Here is a 14,474-nt window from a genome sequence, read left to right as displayed (position 1 = left end):
ATTAACTCCTTATGTTCCATGCAGAATGTAAAACAAAATTTCCTTGTGAAGCATTTCCTAATAAAATACCTCCTTTTCTTGTTTTATATCTGAATTACTGATATCCAATTTGTAATCAAATTACCCTTAAGGTATGTTAGAACTTAAATGCCTAATTGAAACGAATAAAACTATGCTTTATATAATGTTTTTTTAAAATGCAATGTACATCCTATTCTTAAACTCACAACAAACATTTGATAATTCAGTTTTAAAAATTGTTGATGAATTATACGGTTCCAGTACGTCTTTTTTAAAACTGAAATTTGCATACATTGTGCTAGTGATTACAAAGTTGCTTTAAGAAAATCATTTAAAGGTAGCTCAAACACAAGAAGATATATTTGATTTGAAATAAATATACACCTATGTCCATTGTTGATATGTTGTGACAAACTCCTCATGGCTTACTGTGAATGTGGTGGGAAAATAGTTTTAATAATAACAGGCACACCATGTTTGTGAAACATGGAAAGACGTTATTGACACCTGAAAATTAATAGGGACAACATTGAGAGATGATTGTATGAACAGATATAAAATAGATGTAAAATAAATATCAGGAAAGAAAACATCCTAATGGCAAATGAGTCAAAATAATAACTTCAGCAGAAAAATCACTCAGGGTTTTCCACTTGAGGGAATTCTCATTTAAATGGACTATTCTCTTTCAGCTGTCCAGAGGGACTTTCAGCAATGTAACCAATATAAAAGTACTATGAAAGAATGAGTGGAAACTGAATTAAACTGAGGACAACAGTGAAGTTCATAATATGTTTATTGACTGGAGTTTCTAAAACTGGTGTTCTGGTTCAGTTAGAGGCAATACTGCATCTCGAGGAACAAAAAAATTTAAAAAAGAGAAAGGGTGTAATATTAATTTGTTAAATATGCAATCATCAAATGTTAAGCTCCACCAGTTTTTTCTCTGCCACCTCTTTCCACTGAATGACTGCAGGTTGACTTTCCTCCTCCTCCAAAATGATTTTGCTGTCTCTTCAGTGGGCACTATCTAAGTACTATGTATTTGGAGGGGACACTGTTGATTTATTCTAAAGAAGTCTTTCCACTTTGGTTGGAAAAACAAGAATTTAGGCATCTTAAAGGCCAACAAATTTATTGTGGCATAAGCTTTTGTAAGCTGGCATATGGATGGATTTTAATATTTTTATTTAAAAGAAAAGTATTGACACAATTGGATCAAAAGGTTAATTATGTTTAAGCATATTTGCTCTGACTTCAGAATATATGCAATGAGTTTTTATAAGGTAAATGGTGAGTGTACATTTATATAAACCAAAACAAATGAGCATGTGAAAATTACTTTTGTTTTAAATTAGGGGAAATTATTCCTAATGTGTGTTCCTTTTTTTAACTGTACATTTAAAATCTGGCGTATTTTTTTTTAAAAAATACGAAGATGAGTAACTTGTTTGATAAAACAAATATAGCTTAGATTATGCAGTTTAAAACATCAACAGGCATATAGATAAAACTTCTTTTAATTACAAGCAACTGTTCTTTAAAGGGAGGGAACAATGAATGTTAGAAAAATATTTGAGATTTTAATCATGAGGAAAGGTTGATTTGGGGACTTTATTCAAAGATAGTGTTTGTGTTGTAATATGCATTTAAACTATCTGAATGATAGTTGAGTGTATATGTAAATATTTTTATTTTTCTGATTGAACTGAGGTTGCTAGTTTTAAATATTCCTCAAAGGATTCTTTAATAATTTTATGTTTATAGATATTTTTGAAGTAGAAAATGTAAAAAAATGTTTTTAAGAAGTTGCAGAATTGTTATATTCTAGTACTGGATACTCATAAATATCTCGAATTAAGAACAGAAAAAGTGAATTTATTAATCAAACAATGACCTCCAACAGAAAAAGGTTTATGTATTTTAAAATCTCTCTCTCTCAAAACCTTAGAACGATTTTGTTTCTGTTAGCTTGTTTTTTAACTAATCAAAAGAGGAAATTCACTTTAAGCAGTGGACCTGAGTTACAATCGAAACCTGATCTGGTAGGTCACTCAGACTTTCTAAAAGGTTCAAAAACAAAGAAATGGCCATAGTAGATCTCAGTGCAAGGAAAACATGTGACATGTAGGGATTATCCTTATATTTACATATACTCTGGATCTTATTAATAATTTATCTCCGGAATGTTTTAAAAGATCAAAGAGTAGCGACTACTATTTTTTAAAAAGGCTAGTACCTGTTTCTAATGCAGAACGGAATTTTAGTAGTTGTGTGCATCACATTTCCAATTCGATCAAGAGAATCGATCCCTCCCACTCACTGCACACCCAAATCCATATTTGTGATGTGTGTGTGTTTTAAAGTAATGTTTGCGCCTAAGAAAAAGAAGGGGAATCAGAAACCTGATGATGACGGTAACTCAAATTCTTCCGTTCAAAACTCTTGTGCGAAGTAAGATTCCAAATGAAATAGTTTTGTTCTAGCCGGGTTTTTTTTTTTTTTTTTGGCCATGCATACACACGCTGACACTCGCACAGCAGCCATTTAAAGAGCCAGTACATTCCAGCGATGCAACCTCTCTCGGCCCATCCCCCACCTTGCAATTTCCCTTCTACCACCCCCGCCCCCAGCTGTCTGGATTGGTGGGTTGTGAATGGCATACTTTAAAGAGTCCTCCCCCCCTTCTCTTCTTGATAATGGCAGGGACCAACGTTGCTGAGGGACAATTGGCGCCTCTTCACAGCCAACTTAGCTGTTGCGCACACTAACCCTTTAATTTCATCCCCTCCTCTTCGGGAAAGGACATTAAAAGTGAAGGGGGGGGAGGGTTGTGCATCCACCGTCTTCTCTTTGTCCCCCGCTCCCTGCTCAGGAAATTATCCTTCTGCTCATATCTTGTCGATTCCTGCCAAAGTGCCTTAAAAGAGATTAGAGACTTTGGTTGCAATATTAAAGGCACTACTAAGGTTTAAGCCCCCACTGAGTCCAATGGGACTTACTTCTGAGTAAACATGCCATAGGATCGGGCTGTTCAAAATAGAGGTCCCCCCTTATCTCTAGCGATTTAACCTTAAAGTATTGTGGACTCAGGTCTCCACAACCCCACCGCCAAATTTATCCCTCCTTTTTTTCTTTACAAGGTGGTTATCTCAATAAGTTGATCCAAATCCTCCCAAGAAGAACGCACATGGATGGCTTTTTTTTTTTTTACCAAAAGGAGAAGGGAATTAAAAAAAAAAGACGGGGAGCACATGTTGCCTCGTGCGAGACAAGGGTTAAGCGGAAGCAGGCTTCCAATCGCCGCCCTTTTGGTTGGTGGAGAAATATATATTTAATTTTGATGGCTTCCCACCGATGTCCATTCATGGAACCAAATGCCCGTTCGCATATATTGCAGGCGCCGTGGTCATTCCCTCCACCCTTCTCGTCCACCTTTTCTACACCTTACCCCCTTTTGTTGTTGATGTGTTATTGACATGGGAGAGGGAAGTTCTTGGCGTTTATTGACGAAGCAAAAGGAAGAGACACATTTTGACCAGAAGGGAAAACTCTAATAAAAGTAGCAAGGCAAAGGAGTGGGAGAGCGGGCAGCTTTGCATGTCCGTCCATCCCTGGGCTGTTGACAGAAGCGGGAGACCAAGTACAAGCCCTTCTCTTTGACCCTTGGGCATTTGAAGTGGGGGCGGGGCAGGTTATCCACTAGCCAGGGCACTCAATGTATATATACCAATAATAGGTGTTATACTTGGGAGAAGAAGCACCAGCTTGGCGGGGAAGGACCCCCCACTTGATTTGCGCATTTCCCCCATCCACTGCGTTTTCTTTCGCGCCCAGGAGAGAAACACTGAAGTGCATTAAGAGAGGGAGGGGGAACCCGTTGCAAACGTATGAACGCTCCACTTTTCCTTCTGGGGAATGTGATGGCGGCAGCAGACGCAAATGAATCTCGTATTGGGAGAAGAGACTAGTTTAACCGGTCGTGTGCTAATTAGGTATAAACACCACACACCAGGTGTCCAGGTATTTTTATGCCTTAGTGGTAGAGAGTCAGCAGTAGGTATGGTGTAACGCCTTCCTAACTCCACACAGACCAAATTCCAATATGGCTCTCGTCCACACTCACACACCCCCTCCGCCACCCACTCCCCTGTTGCATCTGGTCATTCTGGCCTTTTATCCCTCCCCCCCCCCCAATTGGGCGGATGGGCATAGTGAAACTTTGTGTCTAACACCCAGACAGAACGCGTCTTCTGTCCTTCCTCGGGAAGCAGGGCTCCGTTTGATTAAGTTTACACTCAGAAAATCTCATTCAAACTCTAAGAAGCTCGTGGGGGGAGGGGTGGGAGAACAGGCTAGGCAAAGAGGAGGGGGAGAAGGGGGGCTTGGGGTGGGGGTTGGGTTGCAGCCCTCCTAGCTCCAAGAAAGCGGTGGGGAGGGGAAAACTGGAGTCAGTGTCTTACAGATTTAATTCTCTTAGGAAATGATCAAGATTGGAAAAGGTTTTTTTAAGTGGGAAGGTAAGGAGCGGAAAATATCGCATTTGCAGTTTTTTAAAAAGGGGGACTCTGCCGTGAACATGAGCGTGTATATGTGTGAGTGTGTGCCCCTCCCCTTGCAGGGGTGGTCCTTTTTTTGGCTCCACCACGTGGCTTCCTCTTGCAAACATTTTCACTCATTTTTCCAGGTCGATTTTATTTAGGGGCGGCGCCAAAGCCTTCCTCAGCCTCAGAGACGTCCTGCGTGTGTATGGATGTGTGTGTGTGTGTGAGACACATGAGTTGCGACTCAAAAGGAGTTGGGGGGTCGCTGGAAAAGGGGGAAAAGAGCCATTTTCCCAAGCCCGCCATACCAAGTTGCATCCAAACCCACCAGCCCCACGGATTCTGTAAAACAGGGGACATTTTCCCCCTCTTTCCTCTTAGATTTCCCCCCTTTCCTTCCCACACCCAAAATAACTGACTTTTCCTGCTTGCTGGGCCAACAAGATTGAATAAGAAACTTTTTTTTCTAAAGAAAGGGGTTAGGCTTTTTTTTTTTTTTAAGAATCTGTTCAAAGTTTCACCCCCTACCAGTCATCACCCTCCTTCCCCACCCGGCGTGTGAGATATATTTTTCCCTCCCACCTCCTGTGCCTCCCTCCCTCCCTTTTTGGACCTACCCAACATTTTGTGCAAAACGCATCAGCCATGAACAAGCTGTACATTGGGAACCTCAACGAGAACGTGACTCCGGCGGATCTGGAGAAAGTCTTCAACGACCACAAAATCTCCTTCAGTGGCCAGTTCTTGGTGAAATCTGGCTACGCCTTTGTCGATTGCCCAGATGAGCAATGGGCCATGAAAGCCATCGAAACTTTTTCTGGTAAGCCAATGGTTCTTTCTTTCTCTGTTCCACCTCTCTCCCTCCCCCCACCCTTTCTTCTGCAGCCGTGTTTTTTTTAAAAAAACCCAAACACAAAATCAACAACCACAACCCAGTACCCCAAGTACTAGCGATCCTTTTTTCTTTCTTTCAAAGAACCATAAAACGTGGTTTGTGAAGATGCTTTCAGCCACACTTCTACCGTACTCGTGCTTCTTCCGCCCTGTTCCTTTTCTCTGCCTCTGTGGTGTCATCAATGAAAGTTCACTTTCGTTTCGTATTTCTCTCTCCTCTACCCTCCCATCCACAACGTGGGATGGGGGGCACTACTTTGCTTCCCTCCTCCCACTCTTTACCCGATCCTGAGTCGAGAACCAAGGGGTGTGTGTCTTCCTTCTCGCATAATAAATACATAACTTGTGGGGCCTAGGATGCCCCATCTACTACCATTAGGTTTCTAGAGAGGGCTCGGATATTTATTTATTTTTTTAAAAAACCCACTCTGTCCCGCTGGGAGTGTTTGCCTCTCTAACAGTGAAACCTCTTGTGTTTTTCTTAACACCCTCTTTTTAAAAGAAAAAGAAATAATAATAAAAATGGGCAAATCTTGTCTTAGCAATGTGAAAACATGCGAAAAGGGTGAGAATGACAGTTTTCTCTTTGCTCCCAGGAAGTCGTTTTGGGGTGCCCCCCTTCTCAAATCAGTCTTGGTCTAACTAGAGATGAAGGTCGATCAAAACAAACATTAACCTTCATTCCATGAAACAGAGGTTCTGTTATTAACCCCCTCCCCCTCTCCTCGGTGGTTCATCTTGCAAGGCCATTTGGGATTTACCATGCAATCAAATGCTCTATTTTTGTACTTTAAAGATGTGAGGTGCTTTGTGGGTTGGGAGGGGGACTCCTCTAAAAGAGAGAGGTGGGATGGAAGAATGGGAGGTGTTGGACTTTGGCCATTTTGATTTTAAACTGGGTTTTCCTGGGGCATGTGATGTATGTAGTAGCGCGAGGGTCGCCATGCTGCTAAGAGATTGAGAAGAGAGGCACAGAGAAACTAGCAAGCAAACCTGGTGTTGACTTTTGCTGAGAACAAATTTCTTTTGTCCTTTTACTCAAAAGGAACACCTCAGAATTTAGATTTCTCCACCTTTTCTGGCTTTACTTTTTCTTCCCAACTAAATACAGTTTTCATTCATTTCCTTTTTTAAAAATTGCATTAGTGCTCTCAAAAGCCAAGCAAGTTGAGGTGGAATAAACCAACGGAAGAGGCCTTACCATTCTTTCATTTGTCCTTCCTCTGATTAAGCAGATCTTCCAGCATGTAAATGAGGAATGAGTTAAATATGCAAAAAGTATGGCCCTGGGAAAGGCTTTCCTTGGTTTCTTCCATTGTTTAGCCCCCTCAGTTTGAAATCCAGTTTTATTTTTAATTAATAAGAGAAAAGAGAAGGGGGGAAAACATCAGTGTGATTACTGGTGCAAATTGCCTGAATTCCCCAATAAAATTGAATTAAAATATGAGGAATGAGGGTAGAAGTTGAGTTGTGCATGAGAATGGTGTCCCAAGTTTCTTTATGTACATGTTTTTAAAAAGACACTTGTGTTTTTAGGCAAAGTGGAGCTCCATGGAAAACAGCTAGAGATTGAACACTCAGTACCTAAAAAGCAAAGGTAATCCAATTGTTTAATTCCTTTACATTTTTCCACATTGAGAGGCAATGGCTAAAAGAAAACAAGAAAACAATATGTTTAAAAAAACCCCAAAGTTGTATAGACAAATCTAGGCTTCGAGCAGAGTGTATTTACATTTTCATTCTCCACACTAGAAGAAAGCTATTTGAAGGGGGGGGAAGAGTCTGGTGGCCAACTTGATTATTTTTTCCTCAACCCAAAGTGTTCTTAAAGTAACTTTTTGAAGTCTTAAAGGGAAGGAGAAAAAATGATACTTCAGTGAGAATCTGAAAACTGGAGGCAGAAGCTCTATTGTTTAAACTGCAATGCCATTTATTATACGAATGATATATATAAAACAACCTTTTTATGTTTTGTTTAATTTTCCTGCTAATATTAATCAAGTGTGTACTACTGGTCCAGCTTCTTAAAATGAAAATAATGTATTGGTTTTCCATGTGTTGCCCCTGTGAATATTTTCAAACTTTGTACTTTGGTGGAGATGTAGTTATTTCACCATGCTTTTATGTAGTATTATCATATTTAATATGTTTTTCATCTTTGTTTAGTATTTTGGTTGCTTCAAATATGATAGTTTTAGATAGGCATGGTGTAGCAAACATCACCAGCCTTGTTTAGAGAAAAGTTACAATTACTCCTCATTCATGTGAAATCTAGGAGATACAAACGTCATAATGCACTATTCTTCCACAATTCAGTGTGAATTCCAGTTTTTCAGAGAGTTGTTTCCAAAACAGAGGTAAAGGGGGTGAGATGAAACTGAGTATCTGTTGCTATAGTTAAATATATTCTTTTTTGTGATTGACATCACAACTTCTTTTTATTTCTTGGACTTTCAAACTTTATAGCAGAATGTGCTGATGGAGGATTTTTTTGTGAATGACTTCCTGCAGCTCCTTCTGTGGATTGGAAGGGTCCAGAAATCTCTTCAATAGTTTATTTTACTGTAGCAACAGGCATGTGCCTTGTGTAATGGGTGATCAATAGTGCTTGTAACTGTCTTTGTGGATGGTACATAGTGTAGCTGTGGTTTTAAATGACAATTGGGAGAAAGATTATTGGGAAGGCAATTCCAGCATGAAGAACAGCATAATAAATATTGGGGGTTGGGATTGGTGGCTGGAGGGAGAGAAAAGGAACTTGGTTATTCTTGTTTCCTTTTTAGTGTTTTTTTAAAAACAACAACAATCAATTGTGTAGAAAACTGATGATTTTGAGGAATTACTAAGTCTTGACTTCCTTAACACTTGAAGGTAATGCTAAGAAATCAACCACATACAAATTAAGCACTTGAAGGATTTTGTAATTCAAAGCACATTGTGGTTAAATGTGTGTAAGTGGAAGGATTGAACCTGCTTGAGGGAGATACTTTTCCAGCAAAATCAAACAGATTCCAGGCTTCTTATCAATGGGTATGTTTTTAAGCATCTGGCTTCTTAGCAGTGACAGTGACCATGATGGAGTTTTCAAAGTCTCCCTTAAATAAGTTGATCTGACATCATTTGTTGCATACCAAGATATTATTTGTAGGTTCAGTTAAAATAACTTTTAGCCTTGTGCTCAGGAAGTGTGGTAAAGTTACTTTAATAATTTCCCTACAGTGATTTTACCTTTTTTCCTTGTAGAAGAGTGTTTGTGTGTGTGTGTGGGGGGGAATGTTGAGTCTTTGGACAAGGTGTTAGAACAAGAAAGGATAGCCTAAAAAGTATACTCAGTAAGGTTGAGTTTTTATAGGGTTTGTGTGTGTTCTTTCACTTGTTTTGAGACTTTATTGTCTTGTTTGGAATGATACCCAGCACAGGAACTAGTTAATTAAATATGATTAGCACAATCTCAATAACAAGTGGCTGGTGAGTGTTTGTTTTCCCCTCCCTCCAAATCTGTAAAGATTGTCAGCTTTTACGTATAGAAAAATTTAGGAAAATGGAGGCATGTTAATCTGTGTCCTTTCAGTAATTATTTTGAAATAAAGTAAAATGACACTTTAAAAAAATGAAGCTTGGCTTACTGAATCTCATTAACTAGAAACAGGCAAAAATGCCCAGACTGAATGAAGGGAATGATTTTATAGGAATGAGTATTATCTCCACTGACACTGACATGGCATGTCTACCATTTATAAACTGTGCCACCTGGCTTGCTTAAATAATAATTAAAACAGATGCAGGCTTGTGGGGAAATTGTTGGTCTTGGATAGATATCTCCACCAAAATTGTGAATGATTTCAAATTTCATTTTAAGTTACCTTTTATGAATTGGTTGTTGCAGAGACATATTAAACAACATTTTTGAGATTCAACAAATAAAGGTTGAGATTCCAAGCACAGAGTTACTATTTTCATAATATATGAGATACACATATCAGTAAATGAATTTGGGATTTCCTACTTAGAAAAACTGAACTGCATACAAAAAGTGTTGGGTCTACAAAGCTTTTTGGGACTGCAATATTTCCTCTCCATCTTAACGATGATGTTTAAAGTTCCATTGTTGGAAAGGAATTTACTTACAAGAAAGTATGCTCTGATTTGCAACCTAAGTATATGCAGATTCATAAAAAGAAGACTTTGTGTGTTTGGTGTGTGTGCTTTCAGTTACAAGTTTATTGAAAAAAGGACTTGGGGAAAATTTGCAATTTTATTCCTTAAAAAGTCAGCAAATTCCTTTGGTAATGGAAAGGGTTAATTAAAACAACCTCAAAGATGTTTTAAGGACTCAAGAATGTTAAGAAATGTTTGGAGGTTACGGGTGGGGTTGTCTGAGACTGAAAAGATTGAAGTGGATAGAATTGAGGGGTGGGGGAGACAAGGACAAATATCAATGGATAAGAGCGAGAGGAGGGAAAATTAAGTGAATCCATCAAGCAAACATTCCAAATATGAAGACTGGAAGTGACTAGCCTAGAGAGAATGAAACTTAGTAACTAAGGAAACAGTGATTATGCCTCAGTAGTCAACATTCTAACTAATGGGGAGATGTTGCATGTGTGGTTTTATGATAATTTATCCACAGGTATAGCTAAGTTTTGTTATGTACAAAAATAACACACATAGTAATTAGGATTGTTTGATGATAATTTCTGTAGAATTATGGTAAAATTTGTTTAAGGCATAGCGCCCTAGTCAATACATATGTAGTATCTTAAGTAGATGTGTTTGGTCCTTTGTAACACAATGTGTGAAATCTTTGATCTTATAACAGATGTATGTGTAGTCTTGTACAAATTTAGCTAAAGATCAGGCATCTGTGAGCTTTTTATCCTTTCAACAGATAAACTACTAACAGTGCAATTCTGTGCATGCCTACTCAGAAGTAACTCACACTGAGTTTAATGAAGCTTAATTCCCAGGTAAGAGTGCTTAGAATTGCAGCCTTAAACTGAAAGGAAGAATCTACAAAAATCTTTGGTTTTGATTTGTTATTGTTCAGTTCCCAGCAAAAGAGTTACAAACATTACATTTGTATGCATCAGAAAGAAAGAAAGGTGGAATATCTGAATCATGCCGAAAGCTTTCATTTAAATGTGCTAAAGATATGCAAAAGTAGTCCCACTGTATCATAAGTGACAATAAAAATGGAAAGAGTGGGTTTGAAGAAGTCAAAGATATCCCTGTGTTCCTAGTGAGCAAACCAGTGTGCAGGCCTTGAGTAGCAAGTCCCAAGGGGCAGTGTCTATTTCACATGTGTTACTTCATTGCTAGATTGATTCTGTTGATCCCATGCTGCAGGCTTTTGGACATGGCACACAGCAGACCTGTTGGATCAAGGAATGTGTCTACTTTGTAGTTTGGACATGGTCCTTTTGGGCAATCTAAACTAATTGGAGAAATATATTTTTGGTCAAAATTTTAAGTTAGATAGACATATCCAGTGCAAGCCTATGCATTTTAACTCAGAAGTGTGTCCTAATATGTTAAATGGGATTTAGTCTCGGGGAACTGTGCATAGGATTGCAGCCATATTGGAATTCCAGGCACCTATTTAGTTCTTATCAGTTTCATCTGAAGAGGGGAAGAAATGGGCAGTTGCTTACTATTCGGATCTCACAGTTTTTCCACTGGTTAAAAAAAGGGATTTTGTTCCCTTATGTAAAATAAAAAAGTTTTGGAGAAGTAGTAAGTACTACTTGCTTTGAGTTTGTAAGGAATTTTTTTAAAAGAATAAATGTCTTCCATTCTTTTTAAAGAAATGAATTAATTTCCCCAAACCTCTGAAAAATACCCAGAAATATTGATATTTTCCAGAATTGTACCACCAAACATTTGATGAAGTTTGGAAAAATAACACAAATTTAGTGTTCAAAATTCCAAATACTTAAGACAGAGAATAAACCTCAAGCTCCCTTCTAGGAGATGATATTGGTCACTAATAAGTAGCCTTCTCAGCACATACTTGCTGATTATATGAATGGAATGTGTTTCTCTTGGTGACGTCATGAAAGATTTCTTCTAAGGCTTAATTCTTCTGGCCACTTACCTGGGAGTAAGCTCCACTGAATATAGTAGGACTTGCTTCCAAGTAAGCATGCATAGGAATGCACTGCATGTCTTTTTAAAATTAATGACTCTTCTTTTAAAAAAAATAAGTCAGAGGGAAATGGTGGGAAAATTTAGAAGAGTAGTGACACATGAACCAAAAAAATTTGCTTTAGAAGAAAAGCCAAATGATGACTGGTTCTAGATGTGATGATACCTAGAAGTTGATGTCCTCTAAAAAGAAACAGTTGGTATGCTAAAGATTTGGGATAAAGAAGTTTCTTCATTGCAATTGGCTTCCAGCTTAACACCAAATAGAGTTACATGACTGAATGTTGTCTTATTTGTGCATTACCAGTGATGCCTGGGGTCTAAGATGCTGCATCCATGATATAAAATAAGGTTGGTTGGGTGTACTGCCTTCAAGTCGATCCTGACTTATGGCGACCCTGTGAATAGGGTTTTCATGGTAAGTGGTATTCAGAGGGGGTTTACCATTGCCTTCCTCTGAGCCTGAGAGGCAGTGACAGGCCCAAGGTCACCCAGTGAGCTTCATGGCTGTGTGGGGATTCAAACCCTGGTCTCCCAGGTCGTAGTCCAACACCTTAACCACTACACCACACTGGCTCTCAATAAAATAAGGTACTTGTCCATACAGGCAGAATTCATACAACCAGGCGCCAAAGGACTGCTTTACTCAGGGCAGTGGCATCTGTGTCCTTTTCTATGAACAGTTGATTCCCTCATCTCAGGCTTCTCAAGCCTGGTGCTCTTCCAGATGGACTACAGTTCCTATCAGCCCCAGCTAGCAACTGTGCTGGTTGAGACTGATGGGGGTTGTTGTCTGAAACATCTGGAGAGCACAAGGTTGGGGTAGGCTTGCCCATGTCATTCTCCAAAGCTTTTGAAACCCCCTTGTGCTTCCCTTGGGTCCACAGATTTGCTGTGTGATTCTTTGGATCCTGTTTAGTGTGCACTTCTGAGCATATCTGAAGACCTCCTTTCAACCAATTTAGAATAGGCTGAGATGATCCTTTGGGTTTGGAAGTTTTTTAGGCTGCAGTCCTATGTCCGCTTACCTAGGAGCAAGTCAAATTGAACTTCATAGGAAGTAGTTCTAAATAAACATTTTAGGACTGCACTGTTAGTGTGATGTTCAACTGTGACACCCCACTTGCACAACTAACTTCCTCTTGCACAAATGGAAATTCCCCTTGTTCCCCTCCCCCCTGCAATTCTACAGAGGGATGGGGGACCCTTTGGAGCAGATGAGGGGCTGCAGGAGGAAGAGAAATCCCATCATATCTGCTGGTGCGAGGTTGGATCACGTCACCTGACTAGTTTTCATTTTCTATAATCTTGAATAAGAATGCTCCTGCTTGGGATTAAAACAGGGCATGCTATTTCTCTGGAAATTTTTTCCAGAAAGTCGTAAACATCAGGTCATGCAGTTTCTCCAGAAAGTTCCTAAAGAAGGTGGCATGTGCTGTTGTTTTTGCCATTCTATGGGATAAACAGTTTCTGTTTATCAGAACCTCAGTGTTTCTTTGAACATCAGAGTTTTGTCTTTGATACTGACTGTGGATCTAAGAAAAGCTGGGCAATTTGTTTGGTACTCAAGATCATGAATGTGTTCTAAATCTCGGCTAACATGGCTACTGTAGTTAAAGCCAGTGTTTCATTTTTGTTGTTGTTGCAAAGAACTGTACCATACTGAATGTCTCATAAAGAATCTTTTGAGAATGGGTATCTCATCCCAACAAACATTCTCATGTTGAATACCTCTCTGTCCTTAATCAATATTTTACATTTGTATCCCATCTTTCCTCCAAGGAGCTCAAGGCGGCATACATTGTTCTCCTTCCTCTTCATTTTATTTCCACAACAACCCTGTGAGATATGGTAGACTGAGAGATTGCGACTGGCCCAAGGTCACCCAGACCCAAGGTCACTCAGCAAGCTTTATGGACAAGTGGGAATTTGAACCCTGAACTCCCAGGTCCCAGTCTAACACTCTAACCAGCACACCACACTGGCTGTCAAGTCTGTTTATGTCTCAAGTTCACACATGGTTCAGCTGCTCTGTGTATCCCATGTTGCTTCCCCTTGGATTTAGTTGCCAAGTGGATAGTTAGAAAATGTAGGGCACTGGAACTCTTGAGTGCATGCATGGTACTCTGGAGAGTTAGGTCCTTGTACGTGAGTTAGCTAGGTACTTGTACATGTCTGTTACAGGCTGCTGTGTTTAATTGTGTGTGTATGTGTTTTGAAGAGTTCTTTCCATTGATCACATTGGGGGAGATCCATAGTTCAGTGAGAGTAAATATTTTGCTTGCAGAAGGTCCTATGTTCAATCCATGCATCTCTGGGTACAGCTGAGGGAAAGTTCCCTGCCTGAGACTAGCAGTGGTCTAGATGGACCAGTGGTCTGACTCAGTATAAGGCAGCTTCCTACTCGAAATCTGTGGTGATCCTGTTTTAGGAAGTTCTTGTGGGAGATGTCAGGGGCTTTAGGTTTCAGCAATCGTTGAAATAATCTCTAACGGTGCATTCCGTGGTATATTGGAACAAGGGAAAATTAAGGATTCTGTTTTATATGGTGCAAAGTAGCTTAGCATCCATTTTTGCTGAGTACTTAAGAACATCTTCCTTCTTAAAACATATCAATTTCTTAAAGACGGGGTACAGATGTATTCAAAACATCTACTGGACTCTTGATTAATGGGATTGGCTCCCCCAGAATTTGTCGGGTACAATCCAATTAAGGATTCAAATTTAAGATTGGATTTAAATCAGTTTATTACTTCTGTAGTCAGTGGACACAGTTCAGAGGTAGTTGGATGTGCACAGCAGCTTTTATATCTGTGGGATTGAAGCCCACAGTTAAGTGCTGGTCTCATTTATTTCAGTGGGATTTAGGAT

At 39.3% G+C, this 14,474-nt stretch overlaps 1 protein-coding gene across 2 annotated transcripts in view; it reads left to right on the top strand.

Annotated features, from left to right (window-relative positions):
- Positions 1-4,480: 4,480 nt before the first annotated feature.
- IGF2BP1 (insulin like growth factor 2 mRNA binding protein 1) overlaps positions 4,481-14,474 on the top strand; it is a 92,291-nt gene continuing 82,297 nt past the window's right edge. Inside the window, exons 1-2 of one of the 2 annotated variants that reach the window (XM_061589301.1) lie at positions 4,481-5,385; positions 6,996-7,056. In XM_061589301.1, the coding sequence (XP_061445285.1) occupies positions 5,211-5,385; positions 6,996-7,056 (236 nt within the window). In that variant the 5' untranslated portion in view covers positions 4,481-5,210. Of the gene's footprint in view, positions 5,386-6,995; positions 7,057-8,469; positions 8,490-14,474 lie in introns of those variants that run through there. The other variant, XM_061589302.1, reaches the window with a different exon arrangement.

Source organism: Rhineura floridana, chromosome 11 (assembly GCF_030035675.1).
Source record: "Rhineura floridana isolate rRhiFlo1 chromosome 11, rRhiFlo1.hap2, whole genome shotgun sequence".
NCBI classification, from domain to species: Eukaryota; Metazoa; Chordata; class Lepidosauria; order Squamata; family Rhineuridae; genus Rhineura; species Rhineura floridana.
This window is presented reverse-complemented; position numbering and strand designations above follow the sequence as displayed.